The 21,750-nt window shown below is 41.4% G+C and overlaps 1 protein-coding gene across 5 annotated transcripts in view; it reads left to right on the top strand.

Moving 5' to 3' along the window:
- The window catches only part of CREB5 (cAMP responsive element binding protein 5), a 364,901-nt gene that overhangs the window by 53,769 nt on the left and 289,382 nt on the right, over window positions 1–21,750 (top strand). For 3 of the 5 annotated variants that reach the window (XM_090046655.1, XM_090046653.1, XM_090046654.1), the window contains exons 2-4: window positions 2,245–2,316; window positions 4,976–5,069; window positions 18,512–18,633. In XM_090046655.1, coding sequence (XP_089902781.1) covers window positions 2,263–2,316; window positions 4,976–5,069; window positions 18,512–18,633 — 270 coding nt within the window. In that variant the 5' untranslated portion in view covers window positions 2,245–2,262. Of the gene's footprint in view, window positions 1–2,244; window positions 2,317–4,975; window positions 5,070–14,380; window positions 16,213–18,511; window positions 18,634–21,750 lie in introns of those variants that run through there. The other 2 variants (XM_090046657.1, XM_090046656.1) reach the window with 2 other exon arrangements.

Raw genomic sequence — 21,750 nt, 5'->3', positions numbered from 1 at the left:
CTGATGTAGTACATATCCTGACAAATAAGAAATCTGTTTTTCTTACCTGTTGATCCAGCATATTTATGGCTTTTTCTTGAAAAAGAAGGACAAGAAATCCATTATCTGAAATTTTTATTTACAGTGAAAAATAAGGAATACACTTTATATGTATAGGTCTGGGCTGGGATGTTCAGGATGCCAATGGTGATTGTCTGTGGCATATGCCCAAAATTTCTCAGTAAGTAAAGCTTCTTTGAAGTTCAGTATAAATAGGGAACACTTAATGATACAAATAAACCTAGGGCAGCTGTCTCTGACAAAAATGCACAATCAGCCTGAAACAATGGCATTTAAAATGTGGGTTAGAGTGATTTCAACACCCCAGAAGGCCTCTGCCATTTTTGTGGTTTTATACATTTTCTTTATTACAAAAAGTTTTTCTCTCTTTGTTGTATGAAAGACCCACACAAACTGAAAGAGAAAATAATGGGCCAAGCAGGAACACAATGGGTACATACAGGAGTTACATTTAGGTTGGCCTAACCAGGGTCAGGTCGATCTGAATGCCCAACCACACAGCCATTCAGAGGAATGAATTTGGGCAAAAAAATGGAATGCCTGATCCAAGTTACTGCAATTCAGGAGGTGCACACACTTAGATCAAGGAAGAGTTAACCTGGTCTAGGAAAGGATTAAACTAATGTTAGAATAGTGACACAGTGGAATAGACTGCCTAGGGAAGTTGTGGACTCTTCATCACTGGAGTTGTTCAAGAAGAGGTTGGACAACCACTGGTCAGGGATGATGTAGGTGTAGCTATATTTGTGTTCTACTGTGGGTATTTCCCATGCTTCTGGGCTTTGTTGATTACCGCATGGGGCAGGAAGGGTTGGACTAGATGACCTATGGAGGTCTCTTCCAGCCCTACTTCTTTATGATTCAATTGCTTGGATGCCTGAAGGTGTTCACAGCACAACCTCAGGGCTGGGAAAGCCCAGACATGCACCCTAACCGTACAGTTGTGCTATTGCCATCTCCCTTGACCCTGACCAAGCTATTTGCAGTCCCCTGACTCCCTACCATGACCAGACCCCATCCCCATCATGGTCCCAGCAATCCCCCCACCCCCCATAGACCTGTTAGCCTTCTTCCCTGACCTGCCAATCTGCCTGTTCATGGCAGCCCCTCTCCACACTCCAAGTAACTTTGTGTTGTCCATGCAGCTTTTGGTAGTGGCTGATAGCTGAGCATGCCATACCTGGTCTAAGCTCAGGCAGCTTAAAGTAAGCCACATAAACATAGATGGCATGTGGTAAATGTGTATATTCAGTGAAAATGAATATACCCAGACTACTAAGAATATACCCAGACTACATAATGTGAAAAAACCCTGAAAAAATGCTTTCTACGCTTCATGTTGATGCTACTTGCAGAAAGAGTAAGGTCCAAATGTTTCAGAAAATGGTAGATCTTATTTTAAAGCTTTCAATGTCTTTTTTTTAGAAAAATGTTATCCAAGTTAGTCAGCAACGTGCTCTAATGCTGGCTCAAATTTAGCTATATAACTGTTCTCTGAAAGCTGTTTCCAATGTGGTGAGGCAAATGCCCCCCTCTGCTTATTCTTTTATCATTGGCCATCAGTTCTTTCTCAAGGTGCGGGCCAAAATTAAAATACTTGACTGCAATTACATGTGAGGGCACAACAGTTCTGCCTTTTGCTAGATTGCAGATCTTATGAAATCTAAAATCTAACAGATCCTTACAGGACTCGGATGTATATTTGTCTCAAGTGCTTTGGACTTCACATAAAGTATATGCTTAATATGTTAAAGAAAATTCACTATTTAAGACATGGGGTCTCTAATTAAGAATTAAAGCAAGCTGGTTAAAATGTTCAGCAGGAACTGAAGAAAGAAAGGGAAAAACTATTAATATGAGATGTTTCTGAATTGATGTGTCCTTATTTAATAACAACACTGAACATATGTTTTTTCCAAAGCAGGATTTTTACTTTGACAGCCTAATGGTTTTTTTCCCCCTTCAAAGTAAATATATGCTCAGGAAAGAGTAACAAGAATGTAGATGGGAACTTAATGAATTCTAGCAAGTTAGGACCCTGAAACTGTGATGATTTTTTTTCTCGTCTCTTTTGCCATTTGCCATTTTTTTAAAAGTAATTCAGTGCTGTATTTTCCATATTTCTTGAAGTTTAGAATGTATATATTTATAAGTTCCCTTTCTCTCCTCCTTTTTAATGTGTAGATTTATGAGGAATCAAAGATGAACTTGGAGCAGGAGAGGCCCTTTGTCTGCAGTGCCCCAGGCTGCTCACAGGTGAGTGAAGTCAGTGACAATATTAATTAAGACCACAGCACAAGCATGGGCTTGTATAATGCATCATCATAATCATTATCATCATCAGACATGTGTTAATACAGTGGTTTCCAACCCCGCCCCCTCCTGCTCTTCCTCCTCCTTTTTCTCTTTCTCCTTTGTCTAATATGTTGTTATTGAATAATTAAAATAGGCAGGTAGTTAGAAACTAGTGGCTAACTATCCCCCCGCTTCACTTTATGTCCCCCAACCTGATCCATTTATTTTAAACTAGACTGAACTTTCCTCCAATTTAAAAGTGATGGAGAACATAAGAAGAAGAATCCATTGGTTCAGAAGGGATACAGCTCTTCTAGTATTTCATTTCCTTTCTTACTCTTTTGTAAAAACTGCTAAGTTTTATTTCATGTTGCAGATGGTAACCTGATTTTTAATCAACATATTAATACTTTAATGCTTCATATTATAAGATATCTATTATGTACCCTCCATTTTAATTGAACTGTATTGCCAAAGTTTGACCCAAAATATGCACATTGCTTCTTGCTGTGTATAGGGGTTCAATCTAGTCCATAATATTAGAAGTTCAGGCTTTTCTTTAAAAAAAAAAACAAAAAAAAACCAATTGTCAGTTTACCTTCTACATTTAAATTTCAGTATTCTGTATCACTGGTAATCAATGACGTCATTGATCCCTACAACGATGCAGAAACCTCCATCTATTGTATTGTTTATGCTAGTTTATCTCAGTAATGAGAATACACAAGGATTCACTAGAAGTGATCTTCTTTTCCAGTTTGGACACAGGTCTGCTATCTAACCTTGTTTACATGACTTAATCTCCCCAGGCATCTCTATGATTGAAGAAAATTCGTGCATACCTCATTGAAAGTCTTCAGGCATTGTATCTTTAGAATCCTATGAGCTTCTCTGATGGAAGTGCAGGCTATTTTATAATTATTGAAGTATAAAAGACTTTCTATTGAATTTAATGGATTTTTGGATCAGCCCTTGAAGCAGGATTCGTAATTTTAAATCTCAACATAGCAAGTTAAACCTTTCCTAGATTCCAGAGTCCCTACTTCCACAAAACAATTGACAGAAATGCATAGTATGGCAGCTGTAGCACGGCAGTCTAGCTAAGAGCTTTGGTAACTCCTTCATCAACCAGTTTCTACATTTGAAGAATGAGTTAGCTGATCTTATGTACCGGAAACGAGGCACATTTAGCAAAGACATAAGAGACTGGATTGAAGGAGTGGCTTTTCCCCCCAATCCCAGCAGGCATTCTTTGACCCTGCTGATTTTCACACTGAAGACAGAAGCACAGCATTCCATGAAGGAAATTTCATTTCTACATTGTGTTTTTCCTCACAACATTAGCATGGAGCGTTTTCCCACATTCCATTTATTCTCATTGTCAGTTTCTAGTGCTTGTATTTCTTCCAGATGAGTAAACAGTGAATCAGGATTTCACAGTTAGGAAGGGTCTTTGGGAGTTTTTTTTTCTTTTGAGAATGTTTCTACATTATTTACTCTGCTGTGTCTATGTAACTAGATAGTATGTTATACCCTCTATGACTATAGCTATTTTGCTATAGCCACTAGCAAAGTCACTTAATATGGGAAGTACCATCTTGGAAGCACCAAGTCATTTTCATTTTACTAGCAGTTTTTTGTTTTTCTGCAAGAGATCTCCCACGTTAAAATGGTGCTTTTTACAAAATCATATGGACATATCCTAGCCTTCCTTGAGACTCTGTAAATGACCCTATTAAACAAAGAATTGCAATAATGTGTAGTGAATAGTAGTGCCTGCTCTTTTAGGGAAGACACAACTGTAACAATTTTGTTGATATCAAAGAACGCTGACACAAGTTGTTACTGTGCAACTGCACAATTTGGAAATGTAGCAAAACTGCTTTACCTTTAAATCTGTTTCAAAGTTAAGTCATTTTAGCTCACTTGTGTCATGACAGGCAGATGTAGTTGTAGCAGAACATGTCATGCTTTTCCCCAGGGAGATGCAAAGCATCCTGGGATGCCAGGGGACTGTGAGTTAACTTGAATCTTGAGGAGATGTGGGGCAGAAAAGTTCAATAAACCGATTTAACCTCAATCAGTTAAGTCTACTACATCCATCCAGGTTCATCTTAAACTGGTTTTAGCCATTTTGAAAGTGGTTTATGTGCACTGAACTTCTATTGTGTTACAGACATGAACCAATTTCTGATCACTTATACTAGTTTATGTGTAACTTCTGTCCCTAACCCTAGAGTAGAGGAAGTCCAAAATCCTTCTGAATCTAAGACCCCAGCCTTTTGGTCCCTGATGCTCCCAAAACCTGCGTCAGGGTGCTTTCTTCCAGTTTGGCTCCTGAGAGAGGGACATAACCATTTTCAGAAGGGAAAGGAGTGGATTCTGAAGTCCAAAACAGCAAAGCATATGGTGGCTCTCCTCTTCAATAAAGGCATTTATCTGGGGGCAAAGGCCACAGATCAAGACAACCCAACCCCTATTCAGTGGGCTAAGTAGTCTCTCTTTTTGGCTGTTTCTGTGTTATTTGGATGGTTGGTTCTTTTTTTTAAATTCTGTCTATTGCCAAAAGTTTATTAGAGAACTAAATGCTTTTTTCTTCCCTTCTCTGTTTGCCTGACAGCGCTTTCCAACAGAGGATCATCTGATGATTCACAGGCACAAACATGAAATGACTTTGAAGTTTCCTTCAATAAAAACAGATAATATGTTATCAGGTAAGAAGTCATGAATGTGAGAATCAAGTGAAATGTCTGTTTTTAAGATGTCAGAATTACTTGTACTGGAAAGCTTAATACCACCAAGCGTTACATTTTAAAAGTACCCCAATTAATAACCAAGTAGAAATGGAACAAATTAGCTTATGCATTTCTAGACAAAATGGTAGCTGCCATTGTTTGCCTCTTCCCCAGTTTGATACAAGGGAAAGAGAGATTACTGAACTTGAGCCACATTTATTTTATTTTGATATCAGATTTGTAGGGTACAAAACAATTCTGGCACAGTCTCATTTGTCATGAACACATAGACACTTAAGAGAATCTTACTCCAGGATCCAGCAACAAAAGCATTAATGAAACACATTTGTTATGCAGTACTTACAAGGGTCCTATTTTGACTTAAGACAAGCTCATCTGGGCATTCATATTATGCCACATAATAGTCACTGCTTTAAAACACTTACCCACTTAGAAATGGGAAATAATGGAAAACAGAAGTGTTAACATAGACTGTTGACATGATACATGTGGACCATTAAACTACAATGCAAATAGGTGTATTTTAAAGACTTATATTTATAGAAGTTATATTCATACTCCACAAATATTCTGTTAGCATATATATAAATGGGCTGAGGTATTTTTTCAAAAGTAAATATAATCTTGTTCTCACTCTTTCATATCACCCAGCCATGGGCAGATCTAGGATTTTGAAAAGGGGGGTGCAAATGATGTGGTATATAATCACATATAACACAACACACACTTTTTTCTCTGGTTAAAAGAAACTAGAACCTTTACTAATATACTAGTTGCCTAGGGCTGTATTATTCAGGTTGAGATCAAAGCAAGAACAAATATCACTTTATTGGAATGTGCATTAATTTTCTATACTATATATTATGTAGTTTCCTTAATTAAATATACATGTCTTACTGATGTTCATAAAACAGAATCTAGCCTTCTTCAGCATCTTGACAGTGAATTTAACATTTCATTGACAGTTATTTCCACACTCGGTTAATTTTAATCTGAATTAAAGTTTCCACACTTTGAGTTAATGTTTCTAGCTAGAACTAGAAACAGTCTGCAGGGCTGTGAAATAAGAAGAAGAGTAACAAACAGGAAAATTGCAGAGAAAAGGGTAGCGCTGGAGTGGTGCTGTAGCTATGATGGTCTAGAAACATGGGAGAAGCAAGGATTTTTGTTGGTCTGTCCTTTATTGAACAAACTACATAGTTGGCATAGACTTAGACAAGCTTTTGAATGCAATGCATTCTGCTTCAGAACATCAAAACCATTAAAAAGGAAAGAGGGTTGTGGAGTGAAGAGAGATTAGCAGGAATCAGATAAATTCTAATGATCCATGAAGTCAATTTATGACCTCAGCATTTCCTGAAAAGAAATGCTGCTGCTGCCATTGCTGCTGCTGCCGGGCAGCTGGCTTTAAATTTTGGGTGGAACGGGAATCAAAGGAAGGGCATGACTGCCAATGGATCTACCCCAGTGCTAAGCTTGTGTGTTTCAATACCTCTCTATCTTTAATAGAATTGTCAGCAATTGCTTGCAAACATTTTTGGGGAAGAGTGTATTTTTTTGTTTATTTTAAAAAATCATATCTAGGGTATTTTATACAGACCCCAGAATGCCCTTTTCCTCCTTGTTGCCTTTAAAATGCAAAATGTTAAAGAACAACTGTTAAAAGCACATAACACACAAAAGAACTGGACTTATAAAAGTGCACACATGCCTTCTGTGCCTGTAGATTTCTATTATGTGTGTGTACAAATGGGAAGATTCAGTTTGCAGGTTAGGGTGTCTTTTGGTAGTGAAGCTGCTTCAAACCACTGTACCTGTATACAGTGGGTATGCACCCAGAGCATTGTTGATGAGCTCAGTTTTGAACGAGCTGTCTGTACAGAAGTGCACCAAGAGTGTTTGGGGGCAGATTGAGTCTGGGAGGTGGGGCAAGAGGAACTTACAATGTGCCCATTGCCTAATCCACATCTCCCTTTTAGGCCAGGTATAGACATTATGCTTTTACTGATATAAGTGATTGGAAACCAATCTAAACCCATAACAGAAGAGAAGGTCAGCACACAAAACTTGTCTGTACCTATAACAGAACACAAGTTTGGCGCACATAGATTGGTTTAAAAATGACAGAACCTGCTCTAAGATTTGCTCCCCCACAAGCAAATGGTGAATGTGTGTTCTGTTTGCTACCAATCTAAACTATGCTGCTTACAGAAAACAGCATTATTTAGGATCCATTCCACCTCAGGCTTTTTGAATGTCTCTAGAGTCTTAAATGTAGCTTAAGAAGAGGGCTAAGGGCTGGAGAGGCAAGCAGCTCGGCCTGGGATCAGGGGCCAGAGGGCTAAGCACCAGAGACAGTGAGGGCCAGGGGTGCAGAGTGAGAGACAGGGTCAGGATCCCGAAATGAGAGACAGACACAGGGACCAGGGGCCCAGAGATGCAGAGAACTGACAGGGCTGAGGCTGAGGGAGCTGACCCCAAATCAGTGGGCCAGGGCTGGAGGTCAGCGACCAGAGGAAAATGAGGCTAAAGATAAGAGGGCTGAGGCTTCTACAGGGGACAGAACAGTGTACAGAGTAACATCTGTGAGGCATAGGCATGGCTGTAGGGGTGGAAGGAGGCCACAAATTTAGTCTTTAAGGCACATAGGACTGGAGGGAACAAGGGACTGAGACAAGGAGAAAGAGAGAAAACCTAGGCTTACCTGTCTCTGAGAGCAGCCTCCCTTCATCATTTTCTAGCACCAAGACATGGCAGGTGAGAAAGTAGGGTGAGACCCTGCGTGGCAAAGGCAAGGGAGAGGCAGCATTGAGATGGCCACTAGGGGGGCATCATGGCAACCCTAGGTACCTCTTCTGTTATAGGGATTTTTTTTTTTCCAACCCCCATTTTGAAAGTTTTAACACTCTGCTGTTGGATGCCAAGGAGCCGGGGGGTTTTTTCATTGCTTGTGTAAACCTTGGGAAAAATTTTTTCTGTAAAGTTGGAGATGTTTTATTCTTGAATTTCATAACAAAAAATAGAAATGATATATGGGAGGAGGCAGGCTTTCCCTTTAGACATTTGCCTCCTTGTCTTTCTTTTTTGTTTCTTTGTCAAAATTGTTTCTGTTATCAGTACCTTCAAAACCTGCAGCAGCAATTGCTTTATAAGAAAGCTATGTGCAGTTAGACTTTTCTATTATCAGATGGGATAACCATATAAAATAACCATCTTTTAATATTGTACCCTCTTTTATTTACTTTTAGTGTTCCAGGAAGTATGAAAAGAACTAGTTAAAAATATATTGGGCAGAATCAATTAGCATGTGAGTTTAAGGAAGCTACAAGAGTTATCAGTCCTCATGCTTCATTTGACATAAGCTGATTAGCAGTTTGGGACTAGTATGAAACTTGCATTTTTGACTGATTCAATATCAAACAAATATCATCCCAGTGGTATTTTTTTTCTGTGGATTTCTGTTGTTATCAGAGCGCTGGAACTGACAAACTAAAAACCAAATAAAATATAGCTTGAAAAATTCTTTCAGGTGCACCTTTTGAGGTATGAATTCTCTTCCTTTTTCCTCCTTAATGTAGTATTATTTTATAATTGAAGGATAAGTTTAAAATGAACCTTAAAACCATGGCAGTGTCTTGTGCAGAGGCTCAGTGAAGCTGATGCAGTTACATTTGATTTACATCAGGCAGGACCTGGTCCATAATTTAACTTGGGTCTGTCCAACGGGCAGCCCATGGAGGGTTAAGTTGCAGCCCCTGGACTCCTGCCCAGCCACTGCTGCCCCACATTGTTCCAGCTGCAACAGCAGCCAGAGTCTCCAGGCTTCTCTAGGGTGGTGCAGTGCTGCTGACTAGGAAAGCTGAAGGTGAGCCTGGGGCCATACAGGTGTGCACTGCAGTAGGGCAGGTTGGCAGATAGGTGCATGGTACAGTGGCGGAGGGGGTATGCCTGTTCACTGTGTGGCCTGGAAACTCATGGCTCACCCTGGAGCCACTTCCCACCCACTTAAAAGTTGGACAGCCCTGACTTAACTCATTATCAGAGTGTTCCACTACATTAGTTCAGTGTGTTGGCGCTGATAGAATAAGGGCAGCTTTGTTCTTCCATCTGATAATTTCTGCAACAGGACACTGACCCTGAGTAGATAGCACTAAATAGCAATAGATTTCCTGGACTGAACTGGTGAAGAAGGAACTGTTACCTTGATAAGTATGTCGTTAAAATATAAGTGGGTGTCAGGTGGCTAACATGAATGCTATCTTGAAAGATGGCAAAACATTTTCTGGAAGGTACTGGGATAATGTCAGCCCTACTGTATGTTAAGGGAAGAGGGTAAGGGGAAAAAAAAGAGATTTCTATCATTTTTTTATCAAAAAGATGGGATGTTTGAGATAATTCAGGCTCAGAAAAATACCTTTCTCTCCTGCCCCAGGACAGAGGTCCCACTATTAGAATCACAGAATATTAGGGTTGGAAGGGACCTCAGGAGGCCATCTAGTCCAATCCCCTGCTCAAGTAGGTTGTTCCTTGAGCAGGGGTTGTTCCATACAGGGCTCTGTCATCCCGGGCCTTAAACTCCAAGGATGGAGATTCCACCACCTCTCTAGATAACCCATTCCAATGCTTCCTCCTAGGGAGAAAGTCTTTCCTAATATCCAACTTAAACCTCCCTTGCTGCAACTTGAGACCATTGCTCCTTGTTCTGTCATCTGCCACCACTGAGTACGGTCAAGCTCCATCCTCTTTGGAACCCCTCTTCAGATAGTTAAAAGAAACTATCAAATTTCCCCACATTCTTCTCTTCTGCAGACTAAATAAACCTAGTTCCCTCAGCCTTTCCTCATAAGTCATGGGCCCCAGCCCCTAACCATTGTTGTTGCACATCCTGCTGGACCCACTTCAACTTTCCACATTGTTTCTGTAGTGGGGGGCCCAATACTGGACACAGTAATCCAGATGTGGCCTTACCAGTGCAAAACAGAGGGGAAGAATCACTTCCCTTGGTCATCTGGCAAGGCTCCTACTAATGTAGCTGAGTATGCTGTTATCCTTCTTTGCAACAAGAGCACAGTTCTGTCTCATATTCAGCTTCTTGTCTACTGTAACCCCCAGGTCCTTTTCTGTTGCTTAGCCAGTTGGTCTCAAGGCTGTCCTGATACATGGGATTCTTCCGGCCTAAGTGCAGGACTTTGCCCTTTTCCTTGTTGAACCTCATGAGATTTCTTTTGACCTAATCCTCCAATTTGTCTAGGTCACTCTGAATCCTAGCCCTACCCTCTAGTGTATCTACTACTCTCCCCAGCTTGGTGTCATCTGCAAACTTGCTGAGGGTGTACTCCATCCCAACTTCCAGATCGGTAATGAAGTTATTGAACAAAAGCTGCCCTAGGACCAACCTCTGGGGCCCTCTGCTTGACACTAGTTTCCAACTTGACATCAAGCCATTGATTACTATCCATTAAGTCTGATGATCCAGCCATCTTTGTATCCTCCTTACAGTCCAAGGATAGATTTATCCAACCCATACTTCCTTTGTTTGCTTTGAAGAATGCTGTGGGAGATGGTCTCAATAGCTTTACTAAAATCAAGGTATATCATGTCCACTGCTTTCCCCACATCCACAGAGCCAGTCATCTCATCATAAAAGGCAATCAAGGTGCTCAGGCATGACTTGCCCTTGGGGAATCCATGCTGAATGTTCCTGATCATCTTTTCCTCCAAGTGCTTCCTTGAGGACCTACTCCATGATTTTTCTGGGGACTGAGGTGAGGGTGACCAGTCTAGTCCTCTGGATCCTCCTCCTTATCTTCCTTCAAGTTGGATGCTATATTTGCCCTTTTCCAATTGCCTGGGATGTCCCCTGATCACCACAAGTTTTCAAAGATAATGGCCAGCAACTGCAATCACATCAGCTACCTCCCTCAGCACACTTAGATGCATTGGATCCAGCCTCATGGACTTGTACTTATCCAGCTTTTTAAAATAATGCCTAACCCATTCTTTCATCACTAAGGGCTGCTTGATTACATTTTGCAGAGGCATAGCAAGCAGTTTTTGTGCCCAGTGGCCAGGAAGCTGAGGTGTCAGGAATGGTGGGAGTCAATTTTGTGCTCCAATTTAGCACCCAGTGCTGGTGCCCTACTGGATCACCTCTAGTTAAGAGACTGACATTTTAGACAACGTGCAAGCCCTTCACAGAGTTTCCCACTTTTATAAATCATGAATCCATTAGCAGTAAAGATCCCATGAGTACCCTCCTAGCCCTATTTTTCTGCAGTAACTACCAATCAGGGCAGTCTTCTCCACAGCTGTGTCATGAGCAGCCTTTCAAGTTTCAGCACTATCCTATTACTTTGACTTTGTTTTCATTGCATGAAAGTAAAAAATGGGTAAATACATAAGTTTGGTGGAGCTCCACAGCTGAGCAAGTCAAATCCCTATTATTAATGCAGACTAGACTAAACATTTTTTTAAAAAGATGATGCATCAAGTTACAGCTTTTGAATCTGTGCTGTCAGACATCTACATTGTAGATGAATAGCATTTGCAATGGTTTAATGGTCAATACTATAAACCTTAAAAAGCTGAAGGTTTTTAAATAAAAAGGTTTTTTTGTTTTGCACAACCATGCTTTGGTTCTGTTGCTTTTTTTATGTTGCTGTTTTTCTGCTCAGCATCATGCTTTAATTTTTCCACTCATGCCTTGAAAGAGAAAATGCGAAGAGCCAATTCTGGTGTTGCAAAATATCCTCTGGTAGATAATTCAAATAAACTCTTAGCATAACAAACTAATGATACATTTCCTCCAGCACTGTGCTTATTACAGCTACTGTTTCAAAGACCATCCATGCAGATTGATCCTCCTTTTTGGGACACTGCTAACACAGTTTTTTAAAGAAAATCAACTAAACGCTGAAACAATGACTGAATAAATACATTCCTTCTACTTTGGTTAAGTTTCAAGATTTCCTGTTACTTTACACCATGTTTTTTAAATGAGTCTGTAGAGGGCCTGATTGTCAGGTCTGCTGATCAGGTCTGCAGATCACATTCAGTTGGGACCTGATAAGTGGTCAGTACCCATCAGGGCTGTCCCTAAGGGTGGGTGAATCTGGGTGGCCACCCCAGGCCCTGTGCTTTGGGGGGGCCCCGTGGAGCCAGGCGGAGCAGCGGCAGCATGGATCTGGTTGGAGCGACTGCTCTGCATCCAGCCGCTTATAACCCTCCCCTCCCCACCGATGACGATGGCAGCTTCAGGTCTGGGGCCCATGGGGGCAGGGCCTCACAGGGGCTGATTTGCCCCAGGCCCCACACCCTGCTCAGGTCACCTCTGGTACCCATTGTGGACTTAGTGCTGGATTCTATTTAAAATCTGGCTACTTGTTATGGTGCTGAAACTGGTGTTGAAGCCTCTACAATACAGTCCTTAAAGTGGCCACTGAGTTCTTGAGAAAATCTTTTCCATAGAGTAAATACATTAACTGATAATTTGTACACGATTATTTATTTATTTTATTTATTTATTAGATTTATGGGTACTCCTTGCCTTTTGAGTGTGCTAGCCTTAAGTTCTATTTTTATGGCTTACTGAAACTTAGTGTCTGTCTTGGTCATTCTAGCAACAACCATGAGATTCTAAACTCTAGGTTGACAAGTATTTTTACCATATTTCCAAAGGCACTTTTTATGAGGTTAGATAATGAACAATTTCTGAAGCACTCATATGATGACTGTAGGCTCACCACCAAAAGCTATGACTGGGAGGGCTGAGAGAGAGAGGGAAGGAGAGGAAAGGAGAAGCAGTTGATCTGAGTTGGACAGTGTGGAGAAAGGGTTTGATCCAAAAACAGCTGGAGTGAGCTGGAAGTTCCAGAGCAACCTAGCAGATGCTGGACTATGTATCCAGTGGGAATGAGGTAGTCCAGATGACAGACATTGGAGTCTAACCTTTAGCAAGTATGCAGTGCACACAAGCATGAGTGATAGCAGCAAAAGGCTGGTTCTTACAAAGCTGGAAACAGACAGATAGATCATGGCGTGAACTATTGCTGGAAACTATTAACATATCTTCAGGTATTGGGAAAAGGGGAATATTTTATTATGTCTCTTTGAGGTCTTTCCTAGATACAGGTTTCCCTAGCTTTATGCTGTACATGCATTCCTAGAAAACAACGTAATTCATATTTGCTTAAAGGGAACCCACTTTCCAGTGTAACAAATAGGGATACATTCCAAGACCTCAACTGTACTGATCCCTAGACCCATTTCTACCACTTTTACAAGACAATTTTGATACTTACCCACAGCACACATAAGCACAGGGCACTGTCATAATGGGGGTGGCAACTACAGAAATACATGTCACAGACAATGAGCGAGGAGCAGAGATCCACACAGGAAAATATATTTTGGTGTGTGACACTCCCACAATACACTGCACAAAGTAGCTGACTGTGGGCTTCCACCAAACTGTAAGAGTGAATTTACTTTGCATGTAATGATTTTTTGGTATAAAAAGGGTCATCACATAAGAGGGAATTTGCACACACAGAACCCACATAAAGCCAGGGAAACCTGTATTCATCTTGAGGATTCACCTGACTTAGACAAACATTTTCCTGTATTTTTGACAGGTGCATATGTTCCTAGTGTTACTTTCTGCTTCCCAAAAGAAGTGTGGTGTTGGTCTGGATAAAAATATTTTCTGAGTATGGTTTAGGACCTCTTCAGAAAACTAAGAGGAGGCCCCATCTGAAAGTTAAGTCAATGGATATATTTGATATGAATAATTCTTGTCCAGTGCAAGGGAGTAAAAGTGCACCCCTCCACTTTGCATACAAATATACAAGTTGCATATGCTAGTTTCAGGGATGGAGCACAATGATTTTGTGGGAAAGGCTGTGGTTGAGGCATATCTGACTTAGCAAGTACCCAGAAGGACTATAAATCTTGTAAGAAAACTTTTCATGGGTTTCCTAGCCTGATTTCAAGACCACAGAAGTTCAGATAACAATATAGGCTAAGAATAGATCATCAAAAAGCCTGAAACTGAATCTATCCAGTCTTTGTAGTTTAGTTTAAGCTGCATAGATTGAACAAATAAAGAAGTGAACAGACATTCACTTTTGATTCTGGAATTGCAGCCACATGCCTTCAGTGGTCCAGGCCAGAATACAGGGGACACTAGAGAACACCTCCCTGCTTGGCTGGAGCAGACAGTTTGGGTCAAAGCTAGCCCATCTACCCTGTAATGGGAGCTTTGCCAGGGAGGTGCAAAGCATCCTGGGATGCTGGGGGACTATGAGTTAACTGAATCTGGAGGGGTTCTGGGACAGAAGTTCAATAAACCGATTTAACCTAAGGCACTTAAGTCTGATACTACATCCATCCAGGTTTATCTTAAACTGGTTTTGGCCATTTTTAAAGCACTTCATGTGCGCTGAACTTCTGTTGTGTTACAGATTTGAACCGTTTTCTGATCACTTATACTGGTTTATGTATATTTTTTGTCCATAGCCATATGAGTAATTGTCATTGTCCTGTTAGTCTTCTACATTTTGGATAATCATTTAAAATAGCTCTTCGAGGGCAGATTCTGTTACCTATCCATGTTGAGTAATACCTGTCTCCTCTGTTTTCAGAGCAGCTGTTTGTAGAGTAAAGGAGCACCTTAACAAATGCAAGTAGAATCTGGCCTTCAGTCCTCCATAACTACTGATTATCTCTAAAGTTTTGATGATATAATACATTTGTCTGCCTTTTATTCATGAAATAGAAGTATTTGATGCTGTTGCTAATCAGTAGCTACTTCGTGCATTCAGCTGTGTGTGCCTCAGAAATACTTTAATACTAGAGCTGTAGCTCCTGATCTACTAAAACAGATTGCTATAATGCATAACTTCTTGGCCAATCATGCATTGCGATGAAGATTAGCCACAATTTAACTGCACAGATTCTTTTTAGACCACTTTCTCCCTAGATTTAGGTAGCTAATTCTGTAAAGCAGAGGAATTTAAAATTTTGTGTCTTGGGGGTTTTTTGGGGGATTTTTTTGCAGTTATCTTAGTGGGGATGGATGGAGCTCTGACTAAAGCCTTCTAGAAACCCTATTTTTGTACTGGTCTGTGAAAATGTATAGCTGAATTAATAATCGGTATAACTTTTCATAAAATATGATAATTTATGTTTACCATAAAGTCTAAAACTAAAGACTCTGGAAGGTTTTGGCACTGCTCAGCTTCAGTATAACAAAGTAAATTGCTTTTCAGTAAGGTAGGGTTACCATTCATCCCCCTGGATATAAAACCTGTTTCTCCCTCCTTTTTTATAGTACTTTCTATTCAATACAAATTCCAGGCTCTGGGCCAAACTCATCTCTGGTGGAGCTCCACTAAGTTCACTGAGGTTACCCTAGAGATTAATTTGGCACTACTTATTTAGGACATGATCCTGGGAAGCTTTGGGTGAGCTCAGCTCCCATTGATGTCAGCACCTCCTAGAATTGGCTCCTTATACTGAATTCACTGAAGATACTTGGAAAGTCTCATGTTCCTGGCTGTGGGTAGGACAGTAGTTAGCTGTGAAACTAATAAATGAATGTACACACATTCACAAATACGAGATTTTTTTGTTTCCTTTTTCAGCTGTTATTTGAAAATCACAAATGTAATACTCAAGCCAAAAGGAAGAAGTGAGATTTTTAAAGCTAAGGATTTGCTTTTTATGTTACATCAGTATGTTCCATTAAATGTGTCTTAAAAAAATGAGGCGTTACTGAATTTAACTTACAGATACAAATGAGTACATTTATCAAATAAAAAGAAGAGACTTAAAAGTTTTAGAACCAGATTTTCCATAGGTGTAAATTGTCTTCTTTAATGAAATTGGGGAAGCTGAATGGATTTTTATACCAGTAGAGGATCTGACCCTTTATTTCCAAATGGAAATTTTATTTCCTTTTATATGCATTCCTTTTGTGTTCCCTTTGTTTAGGGGTTGCTATGTGTTGCTATGCTGATCACGTAATGATCATTCTGTTTCTAACTGTTCCCCACAACAGGGAAATATAGGGGCATATTAGAACCTGACCCATCTTCACTAGGTATGTGGAGCTATATTTTCCCCACAGAACTCTCTTAAGTTGCAAGCATTAACTGAAGTCAGATTTTGGTCCAACACATGCTGCTGAGATTAGTGAGACAAATATTATTTTAATCCTTTTGGGATGGATTTTAAATCATTTGGGAGATGCGAGTGACTAATTCTGATGGCAGGTTAGAAGGTGGGTCACAGAACCCCTCCCATGCAACAAAATAATCAGTGGCTTGAGTTGGGTTGGGAATTGTGCATTGAGGAAGAAGAGAAGCTTGTCTTCTTCATCTCTTTTTCTCTCCCTCCCCCTCTCTCTCTGTTTATCCTTAATGACTATCTGGCCATTCCTCTTTGAGCTTGAAGGGTTTGTATCACATTATTTACCAGTGTGTCAGATATTTGTAATATGTGACCATGCCAGATTTCTGTCAATAGAGTCCTGAAGATAGAAAAACTGAGGCAGATGCATTAATGTTCTGTCCCAGACTAAAGTGAGAGTTGGCACTTAGAACTGCTTACCAAAGAAGCCTAAAAGATTTTTTTCCCTCTTGAGCCCTTTTGGCTGTAACGTTAAAGAGAATCCAGTTCTTTCTTACCACTTTAAATGAAAAGAAAAGATTTGCAAGAATTGAGGACATTACAATTTAATTTTACTATTGCTTGTCTTTTTAAAAATGAATTACAAAACTATTAACACTTTCCTTTCATTTTTTTGTGTAGATGAAGCCTTAATAATTAACTTTTAAATAAAGTTTCTGGTATAATTCTAAGGCTTTCCTCAAAAAAGGAACCAATTAAAAAAATAGGGTGTCTCTGCCTCCCTTCACTTCTGTTGTGTTATCCTCAGTATACAATATGCTTTTTTTGTCAGTCTTTCAACAATTCAGGCACAAGATTGTATGGCTAAATCTTTGTGCTTGTACCCTGTGGCTATATGTACACCATACTTACACACATCTAAGATGAGGTTTTTTTCCCTCCCATTTAACAGGACTTTGATCCTGAGCCTGGGGTCAGATTTGGAGCCAGTCAGTGCCCCGCACTGTCACCTGCCCCCTACAGCCTCTGATCTCTCTGCCTTTGTTCCCACCCTCTCCCACCTTACTTTCCACTTGCAACTGTGGCTCCAGCTGGGGCTCTGCTCTGGCTGGAGGTAGGGAACAGAGAGTATATGGTGCCTCTGGCACCAGCCCAGCCATACAGCAGTGACAGAAGCTCAAGCCTGGCTCCAGGACCAGGGCTGAAGCTGCCATTGCCACAACAGCTGCTCTGTGGTTGGACTGGGTCTGAAAGCAGGACATGCTCCATGCCCCTTGGTCCCAGGCCAGAGAAGTTCCCAGCAATAGCTGGGGAGCTACAAGGGGAAAGTAAGTGGTGGGAGGGCAGGCAGCAGGAGGGACAGTGGAAGTGGGTGGGGAGGGGAAAATAGCAGTGGGGACAGGTGCAGGCACTGTGGGAAGGGGCAGGTGTGAGGGGCCACAGGCATAGGAGGGCAGGTGGCAGGAGGGTAAGTGGTATGGAGGGGAAAGCAGGAACTGCAGGTAAGGGTAGGCATCAGGGTGCTGGTGCCAGGGGGAAAGGTGGGAGGCATGCATGTGAGGTGAGACAGAGGGTATGAGTACTGCAGGGCAGGTGTAAGTTGTGTAGAGGTGGGAGTCAAGGGAGCAAGTGGTGGAGGGGGACAGGCAGCAAGGGGCAAGAGTCAGGCCACTTGACTCCTTTGCCACCAGCCCACCACCACCTACCCTCTGCCACTGCTTGTCCTGCTGCAGCAGCTGCGGGGAACAAATTTTAGATGACCCTCCAAAAAGTAGATTCTAGACATGGAAAATCATAACAAATTTATCTCTGGTTTCCATGTCTAGTAGCTGATTGTTTGGGAGTTGTCTTAAATTCAGAGTCGTCTTGCTTTTAGGTAAATACGATATTATACATGGCTGTGCAAGTGCATCTAGTGAATTACTTGCATACAACTTCTGTAGCTTTATGTACAGATACAGTGAGCTTTATGTACAGTTACAGTGATGAGTTGTGCAAGTTAGCGGCGTATAGTTGTGTATCAACACAAATGTGAATTTGGCCCCTAAACTGTATCTATTAAATGCACAACTACTGTATGCTGCATCTCTCATACCATTTCAAAATTCAGTGCCTCTGCTTTGCATTGTTTTTAATTATAGTGCAGTAGAGGGATGCCAAGGAACAGGTAAATATTTCTCCATCCACTGGTTATCTGAATGTGTATATTCTGTTTGTCCTTCTTTTACTGCAAAGCATCCATTGTAGATCCTTTTGATATCTATCCTCAGACCAGACTCCTACACCAACACGATTCCTGAAGAACTGTGAGGAAGTGGGCCTCTTCAATGAGATTGACTGTTCCTTAGAGCACGAGTTTAGAAAGGCACAAGAGGAAGAGAACAATAAAAGGGTACGTTTTAGTGCACTGGACTCTTCCCTCACCTAACTCCTCTGAGTGTGTGTGGATGCTGTGTGAAAACAAATCTAGCTTCATTACCTGATAGTAACCATTTTAGTTGGAAACTAGATGGCACTATAGATTGTGACATGTTTTCTAACGATGGAAATCATGGATAAAAACATCTAATTAGTTAAATTTCCTGAAGTATTATTAGCACAATGTTCAGCTTCTGATTCTGGATCTACACTTGTAAGTAAACTGTTATGCAAACTGCACACCTTTGGAGGGACTGTCTTGGTAATTCTGTCTTGTACAGACAGGATTTAAAAACTGATTCCATTTACTTGCTGTGAAATGCTTTAGAGGGTGCAGAGAGGAACCAGCACAAAGAGTTTTGATTTGTTTTCTGCTCTTGCCAAGTTGTGGCTTTACTGAACCTCTAGACTTAATCAGTATCCCTGCTAACTTGATCTAATTGTGTTGGTTGTGTTTTTAATAAAATATATGAACTAAAGGGAAAAAAAGAACTTAGAGATTAGAAAAAAGCCACTGTGTATGAGTTCATGTATACCATTTTCATTTTCTCTCCAATTGCTCTGCATATCCACAGAGATAGACTGGGGCATCTAACTTACTTAGAGTCATAGAGAAGTTGGACTGGAAGGGACCTCCAGAGGTCATCTAGTCCAACCCCCTGCCTGAGGGAAAATCATCCCTGTACGAACCATCCTATAAAACCCATAATCTAAACTCTGCGTAAGGCAACTGTCAACCCTTACAACACAGACCTAATACTCTAGCCTGCCACAGGTAAATCAGGGGAACCCCAGCAGCCAATGTCCTGCTTCTATTAAATATTCTCAGTATATGTTCAAGAGGCCCAGGGTAGAGGCTCATGGCCCCCACTACAGAGGAAGGCAAAACCTCCCACAACCTGTACCAATCTGACCATGGCATAAAAATCCTTCTTGACCCAAAATACGGTAATCAGTTTGACCCTGAGCAGATGGGCAAAACACTGTAGCCAGGAACCTCTGTCTTTGGTAACAGCAGGAGCATTGGCAGAGTCTAATCAAAGTCCCTAGCTTTGGCTGCAGCCAACAGTCAATGCCTCTGAGGGAAGCTTAAAAACACCCTGAAATATATAGCAGAAAGTAGGGCTGGGCAGCAACAAGAAAAGCCCAGAAGCATAGCAAATATCCACAGTAGAACATAGGCATAGCTACACCTAGATCATTCTTGACCAGTGGCTAGCCGGCCTCTTGAACACCTCCAGTGGTGGGTGTCCACAGCTTCCCTAGGCAGTCTATTCTACTGCCTCACTATTCTAACAGTGAAGAAGTGAAGAAGACTTGGAAGGAGTTAAGTGTACTTAGATGCTCTAAAACAGTGGTGCTCAACCTCTTTGGCTGGTGGGCTGGGCAGACAGTGCCCAGGTGCTTTGTGGGCTGGATCCGGCTGGTGGTCCTGATCCAGCATGGAGCGGTTTCCTATCCAGCTGCACAGAAGGGGGCAGGGGCATCCTGCCTTCAACCTGGCCCCATGGTGGGGAAGGAAGGAGCATGGCTCAGCCCAAAACTGGGTCTGCGGGGGGGGCAATATGGCCCAGTCCCAACCCAGCCTTACAGGGGAAAGGGGGCTTGACCCAGCCCTGCAGAAGGGGAAAAAATAGGGGGTATGGCCCAACTGCAGGGATGAGGGGAGCGGGCATGACCTGGCCCTGACTGGCTGTACAGGCTTGGGGTTTGGGAATTTGGCAGTGGGAGACAGTAGCTCTATTTATTGCCACAGGTCCCCTGCCTGCAAATTTCCTGATCTGTGGGGAGTCCTGCCGGCCAGATACCTATGGCTGTGAATTTGGGCTGCATTTGGCCTGAGCACGCCTCAAAAACATCATCCTAGCACGTTGGCTGTCATAAAAAAAAAAACTGCAACAATTTATAAGTAATTATCACAGAGTTCAATATAGTTAAGAGACAAATAAGGGTGATCAATGAATTTCCAAAGCTTTCCAATATACAGCCAACCTTTTGGTTTCTTGCTTAACCTGACCGATGCAAGGCTTCCATTCCCTTCTTTCTATTGTGGGGTGGCCTGTTGACCCATTGACTCTGCTTCCCCTGTAAAACCTTCAGATAACTTGTCAGTTACTTCAGTTGGCCCAAATTCCCTATAGCCTTCTTGTTGCCTCTTAAACTGTCACTCCCTGAATTGGCTCCACTACTTCTGAAGATCTTATTCCAGGGCCTAGGTAGTCTGATGATAACCTGTATCTGTTTAACTTGGGTCTTAAGTGAGGCCTGAGGCTAAAGTGAGAGGAAGTTGTAGAGGGAGCAGCACCCCTGTCTGCTGGTAAAGCCAGCAGGAGCTTGCCTACATCTGTCTACCTTGAGTGTGAAGCATTTTGTTGTAGTGTCTCTTTCTCTTTGGTTGTGGTTAATGAATGCTCTGCATTCTGGTTCAATCTCCTTTTACCACTGTATGGTGTCAGTCATTTTGCTGGGTCTTGGCTGCAGCTGAATTCAAATTCCATGGATCCTCAGTCTCTGCCTGCTGAAGTGCACAAGTGGAACTTGTGAATTTCTAAGTTGGCAACATTCAGAAAGATCTTTGAGGTCCTAAAATATTTATATGTGGAAAGAGCTAGGCTGATTCTTGGAAAGGAGTTGTGGCTTATTGCTAGGTTGCTGGGAGATGAAATGTATTGAAAGGTCGTAGGACAGAAGTCCAGAGGTTATTTGAGAATAGCTTGAAGGACACTAGAGCTTGATGCTGTTGAATTTTGGAGAGTCACTGTTATGCTGAAGAATGGAAGGGAACATTCAAAATATGAAGGAGCTGAGTTGCAGTCATAGGATGGTAAATCACTATAGCCTGCTATAAAGAATGAATGTTCTGAAACAGCTGTGAAACGAGAGTAAATGTGTCTAATTTTATGGTTAGTGCCATGTCTACTTGAGAGGGGAGAACTGTTACATTTATTAAATTAGGACATTTTTATATATTAATATTTTTACACACATTCTCAGTGAAATAGGTGATTCCTGTGCAGTACCTGCTATTTATTTTGCAGGGATGACAGGAAAGCAGTAATCTCATGATCTTGGGTCCTTTACAGCTTACCAC

Source organism: Crocodylus siamensis, chromosome 5 (assembly GCF_052110815.1).
Source record: "Crocodylus siamensis isolate JL-2025a chromosome 5, ASM5211081v1, whole genome shotgun sequence".
Taxonomy (NCBI): Eukaryota; Metazoa; Chordata; order Crocodylia; family Crocodylidae; genus Crocodylus; species Crocodylus siamensis.
The sequence above is the reverse complement of the archived record's forward strand: the minus strand, read 5'-3'. Positions and strand labels throughout refer to the sequence as shown.